This window comes from Clarias gariepinus, chromosome 9, assembly GCF_024256425.1.
Source record: "Clarias gariepinus isolate MV-2021 ecotype Netherlands chromosome 9, CGAR_prim_01v2, whole genome shotgun sequence".
NCBI classification, from domain to species: Eukaryota; Metazoa; Chordata; class Actinopteri; order Siluriformes; family Clariidae; genus Clarias; species Clarias gariepinus.
In genome coordinates, this window is record NC_071108.1 from 22,882,512 (window position 1) to 22,903,614 (window position 21,103).

Consider the following 21,103-nt stretch of genomic DNA (forward strand, 5'->3'; position numbering starts at 1 on the left):
TCCTGCATGTCTGATTGCACCTACACACACACACACACACACATATATATATATATATATATATATATATATATAATAGGCTTAGTGGTTAGCACTGTCGACTTGCACCTTCAGGTCCTGGGTTCGATTCCTGGGTTCAATTTGATTCTGTGTGCATGGAGTGAGCAGGTCTTTCCATGGTTGGTGGGTTTCCTCTATTTAATCTATTAGGCAAATTGCACATAGTGTGTGAATAAGTGTGTGAATGTTATTTGGAGGTCATGCCACAGAGGTCATGCCAAATCGGAAGAAGTTCAATGGTCACGCATTTGGTAACATCAGAAACCGGGTGTTTCACTCACTTTTTTCACCATCACTTTGTGTGTTTGATGAGTGTGTTCGGTTAACACATAAAAGATCATGACTGTGTTTTGTTAACTTAAAAATATTGTTTTTGCTTATATTATTTTATTGTTCTGCTCTGTTGTTTCATTATATTATCTGAAAAAAAAAATTTATTTAGTTGTAGGTAGCCCCAGTTGTTCATCATAGTTTTTCCAAGCTGATTATTGTCTCCTGGTGCCATGGCTGCTCTTCAGCACTAGAAAATTATTATTATTTTTTTTAATAATAATAATAAACCCTTAACCTTACTTATTTTTTCAAGACCTTTCTGTATTGACAAACGGCGATAGCTCACCAGCCATGCTTAATTCTGCGACCCTACTCCTTCGCCCACCAGTAAAAAGGAGAGGGCGCCTACCTAGTGAGCGAGGAGCGATATTAATTTGGGCGCACGCCGTGATAGAAGCATAGCTGCATACCTTTTGTAAACTTGCCACCTAATTGCTTTGATTTTTTTCACAAGCATCAGGACACATAGTTAATACCTACCCCGAATAAACTGTGAATAAACTGTGTCTATTTTGGTAGCATTTCATAGAGTGATTAATTTTACTAATTGCCCTGGTGTACAAAGTTAGCCACCTCCCTATAATCAAAGAGGTTAACTGACCAACATAATGACAGAAACAAAGCAACGTGCAGAAAATTTATCTTGCAAATATTCTTTTCCTTTCCCCACTTGTTCTGTGTGGCCCTAGCAAGATGCCATCCATGTCCGCTAAATCGAAATCCTCCTCTGAATATTTAGCAACAACAGTGTTGTTCTTGTGAACCATTATGGTTTAGCTACAAAATTTAGCAAAGTGACCTGTGATCAGGACTAATACTTGTTTTTGGCAACTGCTGCAAACAAGGCAAAAATAATTATGAGCAAATACTAAACGAGATGTTTACCAGAACATTTAACTTTGATGAAAAAGTTAAGGTCAGACAATTTTTCAAAACATCAATAATTATCATAAAGTCAATATAATACAAGCAACATTAGCTGCACATCAAGCATTACAGAATTGATGCATAACTGCATTGAGTGTGAATAAAATAATTCCGACTCTTAATCTGTCTAGTGATAGCATAGATTTGCATCCATTAGAAAATCACTAGGGAGACTTGATCAGACCTAGGGAGGTTTGATGCAGCCATTAACTATTAGTTTAGCAAACCAGCTTGCATCCAATACACCACCACCACCACCCCCCGACCCAGACACACACACTTTGTTTACACACCCTGCAAGTACTGTATGCCTGGCTTTATTACGGATACAGCGATCCTGGTGTGGAAATTTACAGTCGTACTTTTTCAGTTTACAGTGTTCTGTGTTCAGTACGATAACGATGTAAAAGAAAAACATTTAGAGCTTAAGGATTCAATGAAGTGGAGTCATAAACAATCAGAAAAGATCCACTCTTGAGCCTGAATCTGGATGTCAGCACTGTGTCATACTGGCCCTCACTGAGAAAGCAGTCTGGCATGTTTTTGCTACATCATAATCTTCATTCCAAGTCAAGCAGTCAAGTCAAGTAGTCAAGTAGGCTTTTATTCTCATTCCAATTATATACAGCTCAGTTCACAGTGAAACAAAACAACGTTCCTCCAGGACCATTTAGCAGGGGTGTGGCCATACTGGTTAGTAAAAAGCTTATTTTTAAGCCCCTGAACTGTGTAAAAGATAAACAGGGTTGTTATGTGATTGTAAAGGGTGTTCTTTCGGGCAATGTTGTAACGTTTATAAATATCTATTCTTCCCCGGCTGTTACCTTGATTTGCTATCTAAGGCATTTGCAGAATTTACTGAATTGGCTCCTGAGAAGTCTCTTGTGGAAGGAAATTTCAACTGCCATCTCAATCCTTCTCTGGATAGACTTCCACCTGGTACGTCCCCATCCTTAAAACATGCTAGAGTACTCACTTCTATATGTCAAGATTCTGATGTGTGGCGGACGCTCCACCCCACAGAGTCAGAGTTTAACCTCTTTTCTGCTACATGTGCTGCTTTGAACACTCTACTAATACAAGCCTCACAACATTCTCTTAAATTTGCTAAGCAGAACAACATTTTTCAACAACAAGATTCACAGAATATTGCCTCAATTATAGATTCTAACTGCAGGAGACCATTTGAGACTAAATCCATTAATAAAGAATTTACCTTATTTTATTCAAATTTATATAAATCTGAGCATCCAGACAACACCCCAAATTTTATGCCTGCATTTCTCTTGAATCTTAAACTCCCTCGGCCCACAGAGGCTCAGAAATTACTGTTAAATGCTCTATCACTGGAAGAGAAAGCACTGCTTGCCTTAACATCCATGCCTTCGGGGAAGGCACCAGGGCCAGACAGATTTAGGTGTAAGTTTTATAAAACTTTTAATGACATTCTCTTGGACCTTTTGTTGGCTATGTTTAACAATTCCCTTGAAACCGGTATTGTGCCTCACTCACTTAGAGAAGCAATTATTTCTGATTCTTAAAGAAGGGAAGTGCCCTGAATACTGCACCTCCTATAGGCCAATAGCTCTACTAAATTCTGACCAAAAGCTGCCTTATAAAATATTGCCATGCGTCTAGAAAAGGCCAATTTTGATCATGTGTCTCCCACATGGTTGTAGAGGATCAGACCGGTTTTGTAAAAGGCCGGAACTCTTCTGATAACGTAAGAAGACTCCTTAATATTATTCAGCTTTCCCGTAACTCTATGACCCTGCCCTCGTGCTTTCTCCGGATGCAGAAAAAGCATTTGCCTAGGTTGAGTGGTTATCTATTCTATACATTAGAAAAGTTTTACTTGGGCAATAATTTTGTTAACTGGGTGAGAGTACTTTATAATACTCCAACTGCAGCTGTACTCACCAATTGTATGAGATCCTAGCAACTTTTCCTTTCACCGTGGGAATCGGCAGGGTGACCCCCTCAGTCCATTGCATTTTGATTTTGTGATAGAATATAGATAGAGTGCTCTGATATGTGGTATTTCTGTTGTAGAAAAGGAACACAAAATTACTCTCTATTCAAATAATGTGCTTATTTTTCTGCCTAAACCACAATGCTCTATTCTCAACCTTACTTATGTTATTTCACTATTTGCTTCTTTCTCAGGTTACAAAATAAATTTTCTACTCTGACAGTATCATTTCCTTTCCAATGGTCTCCTGCTGGTTTTGTCTATTTGGGGATACGCATAACATCTGATTATAATCAAATGTTCAGTGCTAACTTCCCTCCTCTTTTGGATACCATTAAAGCAGCCCTAGAATGGTGGACCTTGTTGCCTCTGTCCTGACTGGGAAGGATCGCCCTTATTAAAATCAATATCAGGTTACTCTATCCTTTACAAATGATTTCAATCCTGTTAACCCAATGACCGGTTCCGAGGGGGGCTTAGATTTTCCAAGCATCAGACTGTATTAGTTGGCTGTTCATCTCCAGGTGATGGCAGATTGGTTTAGATCTGATTCTGCCTCAATTTTGCTTAATATTGAATCCTTCTGGTCTAAATGCCCGCTATGGAATCTGTTGTTTGTAAAAAAATCCAAGTCTGTAGGGGACTTATGCCTTAACCCTATTATAATAGATACAATCAGGGCATGGCAATCCATTCATACTTTAGAGGGGCGTGTTCATCTCACATCTCCTCTTACCCCTATCCACGATCATATTACCCCAATATTATTATCCCTGCATTGGCTACCTGTTCAGTTTAGAATTAATTACAAAATGTTATTACTTACATACAAGGCTTTAAATGCTTTAGCTCCCACATACCTAACCAGTCTTCTGATACGCTACAATCCACCATGTTCCTTAAGATCACAAAACTCTGGACTTCTGGTAATTCCCAGAATTTCAAAATCTACAAAAGGGGGTTGGGCTTTTTCATATTTAGCGCCAAAGCTTTTGAATAGCCTTTCAGCCAGTGTTCAGGGCTCAGACACAGTTTTCCAGTTTTAAAGTAGACTCGAGACACATCTCTTTAATCTGGCATACACGTAACTCATCCCATAACTTCATACTCTAGTACATCTATCCTGAATGGCAACTACGCTAATTCTCCCCATCTGTTCCCTATTTTTCTACCCATCCCAAGGCATCTGGAGATTGTGACAGCTTCAGTAGACAAATGGCAACCCTGCAAAGGTTCCTAAAGCATCCAATTTTTATTTCATTTTTGTGAAGCTGCTTTGAGACAATGACCATTGTCATTTAAAAAGGTAAAATGCAGGTTAATTTGTTTTATTTTTGCTTTATATTTTGTGTAATTATTTTTATGTATTTATTTATTTGGGCTTTGGAACGAATAATTTGAGTTTCAATTATTCATGAGCCACACACAGAGGATCATAAGTTCAGAATGTTGATTTTATTTAGGCAGTCAAGGTCTAAAGAAAGAAATGGACAGCAATAACATGTAAAGGTATTTGAGGAACAACTTTTCTTTATTACTTATGAATTATCTACCTATTATTAACAAACTACTAACACATCATAAGTAATAAATTACCATCAGTAATACTTTCAGATCAAAAATGAATAGTGAAGAACAAAGCATCAGGCCCAGGTTGGATTCCCAGCCAATACCTTAATCCAGCCATGGGGGATGCAGGACATCTCCAAGTGCCACTTCCAATATCAGATGAAAACAGAAGGATTGTGTGTGTCATCTGGTGCAAAACCAGAGGCAAAAGCATTTTACAGCAAAAGGAATTTCCACTGTGTTGGAAAGGATTTCCACGTTATTATATTTTTCCAGATCATTGAGTATTAAATAAGCTAGTAACATCTGAGTAATTAGTAGTGAGTTTCCATCTGTCACTTTACTATGCCAGGTCATCATGAACTACTAAAGCTCAACACAGTAACACTCACATTAGTTACCAGTTTCACTTTATTATTTACATATCCATGTTTTAAAATAGATTCTAATATATTATGGCGAAAACACAAACAATATTTAGAAGTACTTCATACTACTTCGAGCTGTTATACTGGTACAAAGTGGGCTTAACAATTTAAAAACTACATAAAACAATTAAATAGTATATTTTGGAAACTGGTTTTTGTTCATGATTTGCTACCAACCATTGGTTATAATTAGGATGTGTCCCTTATTAAGCACATAGTCTGTTCTTTCCACTTCAATAGACAAGACATAGCCTATAGTGGACTAATCAATTGAACATTCATTCTTTCATTCATCTTTTCTATCGATACCTCGTACAGGGTCGCAGGGAGGCTGGAGCCTATCTCCGGAGGGGGACCATGCATGGGGAGAACATGCGAATTCCACATACACAGACCTGAGGCAGGAATCAAAACCTAAACCCTCCAAGATGCAAGGCCACAGTGCTAACCACTATGCCACCATGACACAATCAACTAAACTATCCAAAGAAAAAAAGAACATACAGTATGTGCAGCATATACACAAGCATTATGGATTTGTAGATAAACCAGATATCAAAAAGATATCAAATAACTAAATTTGGCCATTACTGTGCTACTTAAGCCGGATATAATGCTATAGCCAATATGTTAATATTTAGTCAGTGCTTTGGAGCAGTGTGCATCACAGTTTTACTCTCTGGTACTTTCATACCACTTAAACAAGAATACTCATCTAAAAATAGGTTATACCAGTGAAGAAACTCTTTCCAGAAGCTCTTCTTTCCATAAATTAGCACAAATCCACTGACTGTTGTATAAATTGTGGAGAAAAGAACAGATAAGCCCATGGTGTTTTCACTTTTCAAAACAACTGTGGACTGAGTATAAAGATCCACAACCAGAAAACAAAGGAACACTGCCACCAAAGTAAGGTTCATCCTGATCACCCTCATTTGAGTACCCAGCTTGGGAGCATGAGCGCCATTGGTGCTTTCCTTCATGTGGCGGAGGTGGATAGACAGATGATATGAAATGGAGATACTGCATTTGATCATTATTATACCTGGAACAATGTCTGCAATGACTACAAGATAAATAATGTAGCTGAGTCCCACAGCCCCATCTGGTAGTATTGAACCACAGTCAGTCGTTCCCTCACTACCATTGTGAAATTTCTCAACAGTTATAACTGGCAGACAATTGGTAAAGCCGCACACAAAAATTACAACCAACACGGTGAGAACATGCTTAAGAATAACCTCCTGAATGTGTGTGTAGCAATGGATAGGCTTGATCACAAGTTTAGTACTATAAAAAAATGTAAGAAAAGCAGTAGTCCACATTATTGAGAATTTTAGGGAGAAAATTAACATCAGTAGAATGGATTCCAGAGTGTCATACATACAATTTATGTCCACCTGAATTAAACTCATCCATAAGTAAGCGAGGATTTGATGACCAATACTAGCCATTGATATACTAGTCATGATAGTGTCACCTGGGCAAAGATGTAGATGATTTTTTCTGCAGTTTCGCTGGTTCACTAGTAAGATATAGATATTAGAAAAGATTGTAAAAATGGCTAGAAGGCCAGTTAGGACCCAGATCCCAATCTGGTCCACGGTACTCAGCATGACTGATGATGTCTATGAAGGGACCTGTTACATAAGAAAGATACATTTATATGTTTTTTTTCATAATATAATAAATGACAAAGTAATGTTTAATTCATACTGACTAATTTAAAAGTTCTTTAGGTTAAAAAAAGGATTATATTACCTCCTTGCCTCTTTCTATTTTAATGACTTGTCCCGGTGATTCTTGGATTTTGAAGAAGTAAAATTAAGCAAAATATACCTCCAATTGTTTGGACAAGCAATAACATAAATCATGCTCAAGCTGTAAATGAGGTTCTGCAATGTAGGCAGAAAACTAATCTGGTCTTACATTTATACCAAGGCTGTATAGTCTTTAGTCATTTTAATATACTGTGGGAAAATTATATATTTGCATGATTGGTCAACTTTACCACCTACAGATTGTGTGGTGTTCAAATTCTCCTAACATTTAAATGTGTTTTCTTTGTGGGATCTTCATATAACACACACTTTAATTCATATGTGGCACAGATGTTTAATACCAGTTCAATTTTATATATTAGAAATCATATATAAAATTATAGATTTATCCTTAATTAATAGATTTTTAGAATTGTCATCATGGCTAAATTATTCTGCATGGCTCCTGATTTATATGCAATTCTGGTACCCGTATTAGAGAAAAAAAACATTTTGTACTGAACAGCACAACATGACTTAGAAAACATGTTCCCCTCTGTGATATGGTTTTAAATATATTAATATTAGTCATTTGAGCAACATGTGGTAAGTCAATAAAATTTCACTTTTATAAAGTGCTGTAAATACTGCTTTTAAAATTATTTGGATATACCCAAAATAGGTCCAAGTCAAATTTGAGGTTGTACCACTGCTTTGTTTGCCCTGGACATGCCTCATTAAATAGTCTTATGTGATTTTATTCACATAAGTATATCAAACTATAATACTCCCTAAAGAAGAATAACATGACTTTTCTCTAAGCAAAATATTTTACGATTAAATGTGCATCTTTGTCAATTACGTTGATTGTATTAATACAATATTCTATCAATATTAAAATTTTATTTTTTAAAAGATTTTATTAAATAAAGTCAAAATTAATAAAGGCTTAATTTTATTTGAAGAATACTAATTGTTGATTTGTTTTTAAGGAGTAGTTCTGAATAGTTTGGCTAGTGTGTGTGTGTGTGTCTTCCACTTCATTCATTCCCTGAAATCATAAGCAATCACATGCACTTTAAGACCAGGAGGGGGTGGGGTCTAGCGTAATTTGCGGACACTTTTACAGCTTGCGTAGTGTGAATACAGGGCAGTCTGGTTCTCCCTAATTGTTATAAACGGCATTCCGATTTTTCAAACAATAATATACAAAATTTAAACATTAATTATTTGTATTCAGGTGATTATGAGATGACGTTGTATGCATTGTATAAAGTAAAAACTCGAAAGTAGATTTTGCTAATTCACACACCCTTCGTACACCCTGATTTAATTGTACTTATATCTCATATATCAATAATCCAATATGTAATATATAAATGAATAAATACTGTGGTAGGTCTGGATTACAATAATAAACATTTCTTTATTAATCATATACAATTGTAGGCAATAGCAGTCAGGTTACCCATTAGGAACATAATGTGCATTGTGCACTGCAAAAATTACAAGTTGGTTAAAAATGTATTGCAACCTGAATGGCACATGTGGAAGAGGATTATAACATGTTATGTTAGAAAATTAATTATCACTTACTCACTCATTGTCTATACTGCTTTATCCTGTTGCAGCGTGAGCTTTAGCCTATCTCAGGAGACTTGAGTACCAGGTGAGTTACAGCCAGTCCATCGCAGGGCACACACATACATACACATTTACAAACTTTGTGCAATTTGGGAATGCCAATTAGCCTAATCTGCATGTCTTTAGACTTTAAAACTGGAGTACCCAGAGAAAACATCAAGCACATGGATCTTTGACACCATTTACCCAAATTCATCATCTGATCCAGACAGTGTGGATGTTCACATTCCAAACTACTTTGCTCAGTTTGCATGTCATGGCGGTTCACCTTCATAATTACAAGTGGACTTTATCTGACTCTAATGTTAACATGTCTGTCCTCTAAAACACGTCTCGAGTTTGTGTGACCCTTCTTTCATTCAAACACCCCATGTGATGTTGGCAAAAATATGCTTTGGACTTTGCTCTGATGATAAAAAACTAACAGGAACATTTATCTCAGGACTAAGACTAAAATTTTAAATAGCTAACAAAGTTAAGACTAGATTGAGTGTTATCTGTCATATTTAGTCAATCTTATCCTATTTTTAATCAAGTTTTAATCAAAGGAATCCTTAAGTATATAGTCTATAAATATGTACATTTATCATTTTAGCTATAAGATTATTAATATTAATTAACCCTAGTCAATTTAGTCTAGGCAAAAACCATTAAAGGTTTTTCACAAAATTATCTTAACATTTAAAATTGATCTTTTTTTGACAAATGACAGTTTTTGTCTTGCTAAGGTTGACTGTTAGGGCCTATGTCGGACAGCAGTGCTGCAGCAGGTCGGGATTGTGCTGTACGTCTGCAGACATACAGGAATGAAATCTCTGAGTCATGTAGAGCGAGACCGGGAACTACAGATCGCTCTAGGACAGAGAACAATGCGTGTATATACTTGTTAAAACAGACTGTCTCACTCTCTCGCACACACTCACCACTATGACTATTAAACCACACATTTTTTTCAGTCTTGGTGAAAGTTGTTGCCAATTGGTTGGGTAGTAAATATATTACTAAATACTTGTATTTTAAGCTGTTTTTCCCCGCGTAAAACAGCAAACAGCATTATCACTAGCGGTTTGTTTTCGCCCTCTGCGCGAAACGGATGTGACGTTTTCTGGAGGTTCGCCTTCATCCTGACTGTAGCTATTGTCTTAAAAGTGCACAAGTTTGTGTTCACAAAGAAAGACAAAGCTTTTATGTTGTTTGGTATAGGCTTTTAAGTGTTAAACACGTTAATAATAATAATAATTATTATTATTATAAGTATTATTATTTATTTAATTAATTATGAGATTGTCAGCAAGCAAGGATCAGAAATCCCCGTTTCACGGGCTGCCGCCTCCGATCCACATGGGGGCACTGTATCACCAACAGTTCAGGAAGTACAGGAAAGCTGTACTCGGAATAAAAGCTGTGTCGTTGTAGCCGCGTTGTGCATGTTTCCAGCTTACTTTCGTCTCATTTAGAACATAAGGATTTGATGTAACGAGGTTTTATATAAAACATTCGACCAGCAGCTGCAGTCTGCTATATTAAATTACCGGATTATTTACGCAGAAATTCCCGTTCATTTTGTTAGTTAACGTTAATAGTTTAGAGAAGTAGCCAGGGTTAACGTTAACTACAATCATGGCGGATGTTACAGCGCGTAGCCTGCAATACGAATATAAAGCTGTAAGTACAACAATCATTTCTGCTTAGTGTTTAGTCTGGTTGTTTTTCGCATTACTCCATCTTTTATATTTATATATATAGATAGATAAGTAATTAGTTCTAAAAGTTGGTTAATGTTAGATGTATTTGAGTGGAGTCTGACGGAAAGTTGGCGCGTGTGGTGTTTTTGCTGAATGTTGTGTTGCCTCTATAGAACTCTAACTTGGTGCTGCAAGCGGACCGCTCTCTGATCGATCGCACACGGCGAGATGAACCCACCGGCGAGGTTCTGTCACTGGTTGGAAAACTGGAAGGGACGAAAATGGGTGATAAGAGTCAAAGAACAAAGCCACAGATGTTGGAGGAAAGGAGGGCAAAGTATGTTTGTGTTGCCTTTTTTTTCCGTATTGCTGCAGAACACAACCTTAGTGTTACTGAATGTCAGGTGCATAATGTGTTTTTATAACATGACTTACTTGTTATATGTTTACACCCCGGTCTTGCTAAACTGTGTTTTTATTTTTTATCCTGTACACCAGTGTGCATGTACGTGTCATCAGAATTTTCTTTCCATTAAATAGGAGAAGAAAGCGGGATGAAGACAGGCATGACATTAACAAAATGAAAGGATTCACTCTTCTGTCCGAGGGTATCGATGATATGGTTGGAATTGTTTACAAGCCCAAAACTAAAGAGACCAGAGAAACGTATGAAATCCTCCTGAGTTTCATCCAGGCTGCTCTTGGAGATCAGGTACTAGCTGTAATTATTTATGGCTCACAGGCTAGATTGTTCTTTACTTTATTAAAACTATACCTATACCATCAAGCTCTGTGTTTGGCATCATCAATAGCTCAAATTCATAAACTGAATTTTGTACAAATAATCTTAACTTACTGCATCTTTCTTAGCCGAGAGACATCTTGTGCGGGGCTGCTGATGAAGTCTTGGCTGTATTAAAAAACGACAAGATGAGAGATAAGGAAAGACGTAGAGAGGTTGAGCAGCTGCTTGGCCCTGCGGATGACACGCGGTACCATGTTTTAGTCAACCTGGGAAAAAAGATCACAGACTATGGAGGAGACAAGGAGCTCCAGAATATGGGTAAAACTGGATTTCTGTCTCAGCATGAGAGTTTTAAAAGTGTATGTGCTCCAGGTTCAACTTGGTTTTCAGTATCTGTAATTACTGAAATAACGCTTTTTTGACAAGACCTTGATGTGTACCAAAAGCCTTTTTCAGTTAAGGTTTTAGCAAAGTAAAGCGATGTAGTAAATATTCATAAAATAATCTAGCTGGATGATGAGAATTTTATTGGTAAATGGTTTTTATAGTTTATCATTTTTTTTTTTTTTTTTATCGTGGTAGAGCTCTTATTTAGGGCCCATCAGCATGATTATGTCATAGCTATATCGTCACTGCTATGATGGTGATGACATGTAGTTCTGATTTCTAAAAGTGCTGGTGTCATTGTGTGTGAAGGGCCCCCTTAGGATTATTTTTATTTTCTTCTTCTTTACATCTAGGTCTTTCTGGCCCTGAGAGTCTGTGTGAAACCCGGTACACATTTAGAGCTCATTGAGCTGAACAACTTTCACATTACATGTCATGGGCTCTACTCAGTAGAGACAGTTATTTTGTTTAGTCAGTTATTTTGGGTCATTTGTAGAATGCACCCAAAGGAATTTGATACACTCTTCCTAGGAAATTTATGCGATCACCACCAAACCGGGCCTTTGTGATCTAAAGACATTGAGGATGCAAAGTTGTAGAGGGATTTTTGACGAGGCCTCAAACATTTGCTGAAAAGTGGTTAATAACTTTGTTTAGTAGCATCACATTCAGTGGAATTACAGCGTGATGCTTCTTTTTCAGCATCTGCGGCTTTTCTGAGGTCTTGACATAAAATCTCCTTTATTCTACACATATATTCCCCTTCATTATACATATCACAAATGTTATCACTCAATTACTTGCATCTTTGTCTCTCACACAGGCACGCACACACAAACACCCTCATGCATCTCACACATACTAACACATCACACACACACTTTTACTCTTCTCACACAACTGGCACACTCGCACATCATGCACTCCTCTCTCTCACCCACACTAACACTCACATGTCTCACAACACACACACACTTAACAAATATTTATGGCCCAAACCATACAGTGTGTGCAAGTTGCACCTGGGCAGTGATTGCTTTTTGGTGGTCTTAACATGCTCAAAAAAATCCAGGTTGTGTGGTGCACTGGGAGGTGATGACGCAAGGTGTTTGGCCCCGCTCATCATTGCTTGCAACTATATATTTTTCCCTTGCCTTCTTTAGGTTGATTACATTTAATGTGCTTAGCCCCTGCCTAAGTGTTTTAAGTTACTTTTTTTGCCTTTGAAGTATTTTAATAAATCTTTGAATTCCCCCGATATAGATGACAACATAGATGAAACCTACGGAGTAAATGTGCAGTTTGAATCTGATGAAGAGGTGAGTATTTTTATTTTTTATATATTTTTTTAAGGTTGTTACAGTTTAGATTGTATTTTATTTTTTATGTTGTACATTTCTTTATGGTATTTACTTTGCTCACATTAGAGATCATTTTAAAATGGTCGAATAGAGGCACCTTTATTTAAACTTTAATTGACTTTTAGATTTTCACTGTGTCTATGTTTATGCACGCCTAATTGATTGATTGGAAGGTCCTAGAAGTTAAAGGAATGAATTTCAAACAGAATCATTTGCTTTGTCAGTTATTATTATACGTTTTGTCATGTGCACCAAAAAATTTCAATGAAAATTGTACATTGAACTGCTTGTTGTAGCATTCGGCTGTGCAATAAGAAATGCATTCAAAGATAAAGGGGGAGAAAGGAAAGATTACTCGCACTAAAATAGGCAGTAAAAATTTGTATACATGTGTACTATTAAATGTCTATTAGTTTATAACTGTATATAGTTTGTAACAACATCTTGTAGAAATAAAGTAGATATCTTAATTGACAGGTAACATTATAAAGTGTATGTGTAATTTTGACCTCAACTGTATGCGTATGTTTCTCTAGGAAGGTGATGAGGACCAGTTTGGTGAAGTACGTGATGAAGGTTCTGATGACAGTGAAGGTGAAGAAGCCGATGTGAAGTGTACACTGTCTGCAAATGTAAGTAATAAAACATCTAATTTAAAGTTTTATTGAAGAAAACTATATCAATTAGAAGTAAAACAAACCACCGAGTCTTTTTTTATTTATTTTATATATTTTTTTACATTTGTTAAAAAATAATGGCACAGTAAAAAATAATTAGATTAATTTTTTATTTGTCTGAGATTTGCATAGTTTTAAGACCTGCTACGATCAGATGATACTTATGTTTTTACACAACACCTTAAAGCAGAGGTAGTCATAGCTTTAACACATGACTGTAGGATTGGATGGTACATATGATGTCTTGGTGCACCACAGCATGATTCATAACACTTCACTGAAAATGAAATTATGAAATAGAATTAGTTATAAATTAATTGTCAGTAATGTTTAGAGTTGAGTATTGCTGTTTTTGTTGATTTAGAGTTTTTTTTTTTATCTCTTTCTTAAGCTTGGAAGTGCCGGAGATGTAATGACAAATAAGAAAAAAGACCTCCATCCGAGAGACATCGATGCTTTCTGGCTTCAGCGACAGCTCAGTCGTTTCTATGATGATGCTATTGTGTCTCAGAAGAAAGCTGATGAGGTTCTGGAGATTCTTAAGGTGAAACTAAATATCAGTCATTATTCTATTAATGTGTTATGATTGTATTATTTGCTTAACTTTTACAATGTGTGTCATGGTCCTAAAATTCATGTTGTGCTGTAACTTCTTTCTGTTTCCAGACTGCCAGTGATGATAGAGAATGTGAAAATCAGTTGGTGCTTTTGCTGGGTTTTAACACATTTGACTTCATCAAGGTCCTGCGCCAGCATAGACGCATGAGTAAGGGCACTGTTGATTAGGGCTGCAACTGACAATTATTTTGATTATTAAAATAACCCACTCATTACTCACGCTTACACAAGTCACAAAACACAGTGAGTGCAAATTAGTCATTAATGACACATGCTCGCGGTCTCGCAGCTTCTCAAACTGCGCTCTCACTGTTGAGTTTTGAGGCAATTGAGGTGGTAAAACATCACGTTTCTTTATAATCATACAGGTAAACTATTTGCTAATTTTTAACCCATGTGGTAGATGTGAACTATTTGCTAAGTTTGAATTATTAGAAATAATAATTACAGAGATATGTGCTGCTCAGTTAAATGTTAATCTCTTGTATTTGAAGTTGTTTAAATACTGCGCTTGGCTTTTAACTGAGAAAAAAATAGTGTTATAAGAAATTGGCTACATTTAATCATTAAATTTTTTTTAAGGTTTAAAATTGTTGGTTCTAAAAATATAACTGAGTGAAAAAGTATGATTGAGTTGGGACACAGTATTTATAAAAACTAATAATTTGAATCGAATCAGCATCCAAGAATCGTGATTTTGTATGATTTCTAATCGCATTTGTTTATATCCCTCCAATTTAAGCAACTCCAGATCACAACGTGGCTTGTACAATGGGTTCTGTGCATGATAAAATCATCTTGTGCTTGCTTTCTTACATGGACTGCCACTCTGCAATAGGTTAAATCTGGGCTTATCAGATCACATGGCTGTTGACAATTAGAATCAGTTTTTTTTCTACTTCTTTCCCCTCCAACCACATCTAACAGTATGTAAATTTCTCTTGCAGTACTGTATTGCACAATGTTGGCAAGTGCTCAAAGTGACTCTGAGAAGGAAAGGATTATGAGCAAAATGGAAGCAGATCAGGATTTGTCCAAAGTTCTCTACCAATTGCAGGAGACTGAAAAAGAAGACATTATCCGAGTGAGCATTCCCACTTTTTTGTTACCTGTCAACATTTAAAGCTGCAGATTTTGTGGTTTAAAAACTAGGAACACAATTTTGCACACTGAAGATTTAATTATAAGTTGCGCACTTGATAGTGCACTGTAAATTGTTTGTCAAGAGGCAAAAACTAAATCACCACTGCTTCTCCCCCTTGTAGGAGGAGAGATCACGAAGAGAAAGAGTTAGAAAGTCTCGGGTAGACAATGATCTGGAATCAATGGATATTGATCATGGACAGGTGGTTAATTTTTTTTTTTTTTTTAAACCAAATAATGTTTCTACATGTGCTTTTTAATCTTTGATTTTTGGCAGTGAACATAATTGTTTTAAAGGTATGAAATCATTGCCTTCTCTGCTATTTCCTGTTTGTAGACAATGTCATCTCGGCATCTCCTAGATTTAGAGGACCTTGCCTTTACTCAGGGCAGTCACTTTATGGCCAACAAGCGCTGCCAGCTGCCTGATGGTTCGTTCCGCAAACAGAGGAAAGGTTATGAGGAGGTTCATGTGCCTGCGCTTAAACCTAAGCCCTTTTCTGAGGATGAGGTGAGAAATCTAATCAGTGCTGTGCAAAATCAAACCACTCTTTTGTTTAATATATATTTTTACCTATTTAGTGGCATATGTCAGAGTAATGTAAATGTGAATCTGTAATGTAATGTTCAAATGTTGCGCATATTTCTGTTGGTCAAGTGTCCACAAACCTTTGGCCTAATTGTATATTTATATAGGTCAAGATGTCTGTAATTTTAGTGTTATTGTGTTATTGTACTTGATTTACTGAAAAAAAAAAAGACTATAAATAAAATATAAACTGTCCATGCATGACCTCCTTAAGGGCAAATCTTGTATAGTAAAGAGGTCCTGGTGAACACCACATTGTTTAGTTTTCTTTATTTAAGCCTGTTTTTGTGTTTGGTAAGTGAAAGACATTTATGGCTCTGTATTCATCTGCTTGGCAAGCACAGATGAGAGAATCTAAAACGCATGAGGAAAATGTTTGTTCTATTTGTATGAAATTTAAAAAGATGGGCTATTTGGATAGGACTTAAATGAGACCCTAAAATGCATGGGATATCTTTTATATACATACAGCCAAACAGTACTAGCAAGGTGTACCTTATTAAGTGGCTAGTGAGTGTATAATTTCAGTGTATCATCTAAAATCCATTCTAATTATTGAAATGTTCATAGTTTTTATCCTTTTTAAATGTAATTATTTTTTTAAATAAGCAACAACATATCTAACCTGACTCATTCCTGTGGCAAACTCTGTATGCTATGCTACTGTTTAGTGTTATTGATTATTTATTTATTTTTCAGACACTTGTGGCTATTGAAAAGATGCCGAAGTACTCCCAAGCAGCATTTGAGGGGTTTAAAACTTTGAACCGCATTCAAAGCAAGTTGTTCAAGACCACCATGGAGACGGATGGAAACCTGTTGGTTTGTGCTCCCACTGTAAGTTTAAATATTCCCAATTATCGTGTGTGTGTGTTTTGGTTTCATATCAGTGGCCTTTATTAAGAAGTAATAGAGAGCACCACTTATAAAACATAATAGTGGGAGTAGAGGTTTATAATTATGTGTGACTGCATATATGCAGAAGCAGTGGCTGTTCAACTGACCTTGTTTAATCACTAACTTATGCATCAAGTTTACATCCAGGACATTTTAAAAGTCCGATTCACTAGACGGTGCTGCTTTTGTTACTGTGGTAACAATTCTAATATTTATTTAACTTTAAAAAAAAAAAAAAAAAAACGGCTCATGAAATGTACAACCTGGTCATGTTTTAACCTACATATCACTAAAATTAAGAATGTCACAAAAGAAAAAAAAGCTTGGTGTTTGTGGTTATCAGTTAAGCACTGGTGACCAATTTACCCTTTTTAAGCTTAAAGTACCATTAGATTTAATTCAGCGTTTTTACTTTTTTAAAAAGTTATCACTAAAACAGGTTGAACAAGCTAATCCGGTTCAAATATCAAAACACTTTGTTGTTTATTTTGCTTAAACAGTGATTTAAACAGTGTTCTGTGCAGTCTGTAACAAACTGTACTGGTTCTTTTTGGCTTGGTTTACTTGTCTAATAATAAAATACAATCCCCCCACCCCACCTCACAGGGTTTTCTAAGTCCTCAGTCCTCACATTCAAACAAGCTACCTGTTGAGGATAGTTTGGCCTGTGTGTTAAACAATTAATTTTATTCTAATGACTGGTCAGTGCAAGACTTTGATAAGTGCCTGCAATCAATTACAATAAACAATGACTTCTACAGCATTTGCCTTTAAGCATATTAATCATGGTTTTGCAGTATGAAGTAAAATATTAGGGCTGCAACAATGAATCAATTAAATCGATAAACTATTACTAAAAGAGTTGTCAACGAATTCCATAATCAATTCGTTGTATCGCGCGACGTGGAGACATTTGATTATTTAAAAAAAGACTTTAGTTGAGCGCGAAGCGGAGTGAACACACTCGGTCTCGCACACTGATGCTAGCAGAGTTCGGTGCCTCATAGAGAGGGCGGAGCAAAAAAAACAAAAAACGAGTGGAGGTAGAGAAAAGATGCATGGCGGATGCAGAGAAATCCGTAATTGAGTAATTATCTCCCCTGCTGGGTCTTAGTGCGCACCTTTTAATGGTATAATCGACATCCGTGCACGCGTGTACTGTTTACTGTAGCACTGTGACCACGTCTGTGTGCGTAAAACATATTTTATTTTGTGTCTGTGTGCGTACAGCGCGCATGTAAATCAAAAGCAAGTCTCATTAGGGACATAAAAAATCAATTTTCTCTCTCTTCTCAAGGCTAAGCCTGCTCTTTGCCTGGTGTGTCTGTGTGTGCACGCGTCATTGGACACCGTGCCACACACAGACCCCTCCTACTTTCGCCTTCACACACACACTTTCTCTCTGCTCTAAACACTGGTAAGGTAAGGTAAAGTGCAGGTTAATTTGTTTTATTTTTTACTTGATATTTTGTGTTAATTATTTTTATGTTTATTTTTTGGGGCTGTGGAACGAATAATTTGAGTTTCCATAATTTTTTATGGGAAAAGTAAATTTGGTTTAAGAGTGTTACGAGTTGAATATGAGCCGCTTCTGGAATGAATTATGCTCGTAATCCAAGGTCCCACTGTGTTTTTTAGCAGATAAAGCATACATGTGTATGTTCTTTATTTTATTTTGATATTATCACAGCTCAAGGAGCAACATGTTTGTTTGTAAACTTGCTAAAAATTTTTGTTCTGTTTTTGAATAAAGAGTTGAAAATGATTTTTTTTTTAATCCGATTCATAGATTAATTGGGAAAAATTATCAACAGATTAATCGATTGTTAAAGTAATCGTTAGATGCAGCCCTATAAAATATATGTTGACACTTTATGTAAATTCATGTCAGTTAATATTTACTTTTTTTTTTTTTTTTTTTTTACACTGTTATTTAATTGATGTTTCTTTTAAATAGGATGCAAGTATTTAAGCTTATTTATTTATGTTAATTACTTCTGTGTGTGACCAACAGGGAGCTGGTAAAACTAATGTTGCCCTAATGGCCATGCTCAGAGAAATTGGTAAGCACATCAACATGGATGGCACCATCAATGTAGACGACTTCAAAATCATCTACATTGCTCCTATGCGTTCCTTGGTACAGGAAATGGTTGGCAGCTTTGGGAAGGTAAGACTATTAAATGCACCGTAGGCCATTTTATAGTCCCATTGAAATGGCTTCTTAGCTGTGATTTCTGTAAACTTTTACACCCAAACACTTTAGTTAGATGCAATAGGTGAAGAGAAAAATGTAGAGACAGTAGATCTGCATGACTAATCGGGGGGCGGGGGAACATGATTAATACATGCAAGTGGTCTTATTTTTAAATGGCAGCAATTTCCCAACACCAAAAAACTGTCTGACTGTTTTGCCTTTTAAGATTTCCTAATCATATTCTACCCTTGCTTCTACTAAATAATGCTATATAATGTGTTTTGTATGTAGAAGTTTAATTGTGCACAGTATGTAACAGTTCTCATTATTGATTTTGCTATAGCGTTTGGCTAGTTATGGCATCACAGTGTCTGAGTTGACTGGAGATCACCAGCTCTGTAAAGAGGAGATCAATGCTACTCAGATCATCGTGTGTACACCTGAGAAGTGGGATATCATCACCCGCAAGGGAGGGGAACGGACGTACACCCAGCTAGTGCGCCTCATCATTATTGTAAGTAGATCTTGACTTCTAGATGCACAATTGAGGCACATTGGCAGCCTTTTTTCCCTTCATTTGTTTCTCTTGTGTGTCTTAGGATGAAATCCACTTGCTTCATGATGATCGTGGACCAGTGCTGGAGTCTTTGATTGCTCGAACTATCCGAAATGTGGAACTGACTCAGGAGGATGTTCGCCTCATCGGCCTCAGTGCCACACTTCCAAATTATGAGGATGTGGCCACATGCCTTCGAGTAGACCCTGCTACGGGTCTTTTCTATTTTGACAACAGGTGAGGGAAAGTGTCAGGGCTGAAATGTGAAAATAGAGGATCAGAGAATACCATGTAGGCGGTACTTTTAGCCTATATGGTGTTCACCCAACTTGAAATATTGGGTTGTAGAAGTATTCACATCACAATCTTGAAGTTAAATTTCCACCGGTAAAAGATTTATTATTATTATTATTATTATAAAAAAAAAGTGGATTACAATCGATAGGCAAAGCCTTGCGGTCAGTGAAGACATTTATTTGGGTTTGAAATCAAAAAATGAGTGAGAAAATATTTCTATTTGTATTTTCTGGTTTTCTAGTCTAGTGCATCTAGTTTATTGCTTAACTGGTATTTGCATCTATTGTTACATAACTTGCAACACCATAATTTTTGTCTGAGCTATATTGCAACATTTGACCAACAGGTGTTTGAATTGATTATTTAAGCAGTTTATAGCTCTGAAAGTATATATTTTTTGTTTGAGGCCTTTTGCCAGTGTTTATATATATATATATATATATATATATATATAGTAAGAATCATAAGGCCAGCTTTGAATTTGCAGTGAAATACAGAGATGATCACCAAATGCACTGGAATGAAAGTTAACTTCTACAACGGTGCTAAAAGGCAAAATGTGGACAAAGCAGTGGGAAAACATACAGTAAAGCATTACGCAACACCGGCAACAAAGCCTTAGGCGCTCTTTTTGTAAATGGTGGTTAATTTAAGCCAAAAACAGAAAAGAATTAAATCCACAAATCTTTCTCCACAGTTTCCGTCCTGTACCACTAGAACAGACATACGTTGGAATCACAGAAAAGAAGGCAATCAAACGCTTTCAAATCATGAACGAGATTGTCTATGAGAAGATAATGGAACATGCAGGAAAGAATCAGGTAAATTTGCATCTTAATTACTGACCTATATACGCTTTATATGCTTAAGTTCACCATATTAAAGTCAATTCCATTTGCTTATCGTTTGTAAAGCACATTTAACAATATATATCTCAACAAAGTATATTAATTTATCAATGAGTTGCAAAAAGAGAGAAACGACAGAAAAACTTGAAGGAGCCATGTGAGGCTCAAAAGGGAACCCATCCTCTTCTGAGTGACCTTGGACAGCGGAGTTATAAATCACGAATATAGCTGAATAAGTAAAAAATTAACATGCTAAAAGGAGTGTGTTGGCCGCGAAAGCGTCATAAGTCCCTACCTATTTATCATAACGCCCATAAAAGTTGTGCAAAAGAGGGGTCGCTATCAATTGTCACAGTATTTTTCTGTGTACACTCCTGAACCATTCAAATGTTAATTTGATCAATCTTGCA

The 21,103-nt window shown here is 36.3% G+C and overlaps 2 protein-coding genes across 2 annotated transcripts in view; one reads left to right on the top strand and one right to left on the bottom strand.

Annotated features, from left to right (window-relative positions):
- Window positions 1–5,806: 5,806 nt before the first annotated feature.
- Window positions 5,807–6,907, bottom strand: LOC128530116 (uncharacterized). Its single transcript, XM_053503841.1, has one exon. It carries the CDS (start codon window positions 6,903–6,905, stop codon window positions 5,931–5,933), a length of 975 nt encoding a protein of 324 aa, XP_053359816.1. The 5' UTR covers window positions 6,906–6,907; the 3' UTR covers window positions 5,807–5,930.
- A 3,172-nt stretch (window positions 6,908–10,079) lies between these two features.
- The window catches only part of snrnp200 (small nuclear ribonucleoprotein 200 (U5)), a 38,611-nt gene continuing 27,587 nt past the window's right edge, over window positions 10,080–21,103 (top strand). Inside the window, exons 1-16 of the mRNA XM_053503840.1 lie at window positions 10,080–10,358; window positions 10,552–10,715; window positions 10,919–11,090; window positions 11,249–11,441; window positions 12,774–12,829; window positions 13,408–13,503; window positions 13,940–14,092; window positions 14,215–14,314; window positions 15,114–15,250; window positions 15,432–15,512; window positions 15,647–15,820; window positions 16,598–16,735; window positions 18,810–18,965; window positions 19,336–19,506; window positions 19,592–19,785; window positions 20,543–20,666. Coding sequence (XP_053359815.1) covers window positions 10,314–10,358; window positions 10,552–10,715; window positions 10,919–11,090; window positions 11,249–11,441; window positions 12,774–12,829; window positions 13,408–13,503; window positions 13,940–14,092; window positions 14,215–14,314; window positions 15,114–15,250; window positions 15,432–15,512; window positions 15,647–15,820; window positions 16,598–16,735; window positions 18,810–18,965; window positions 19,336–19,506; window positions 19,592–19,785; window positions 20,543–20,666 — 2,154 coding nt within the window. The 5' untranslated portion in view covers window positions 10,080–10,313. The remainder of the gene's footprint in view (window positions 10,359–10,551; window positions 10,716–10,918; window positions 11,091–11,248; window positions 11,442–12,773; window positions 12,830–13,407; window positions 13,504–13,939; window positions 14,093–14,214; window positions 14,315–15,113; window positions 15,251–15,431; window positions 15,513–15,646; window positions 15,821–16,597; window positions 16,736–18,809; window positions 18,966–19,335; window positions 19,507–19,591; window positions 19,786–20,542; window positions 20,667–21,103) is intronic.

Excerpts from the sequence above, each read along its gene's own strand:
- LOC128530116 (XM_053503841.1), bottom strand. The coding sequence starts at position 6,905 with ATGCTGAGTACCGTGGACCAGATTGGGATCTGGGTCCTAACTGGCCTT.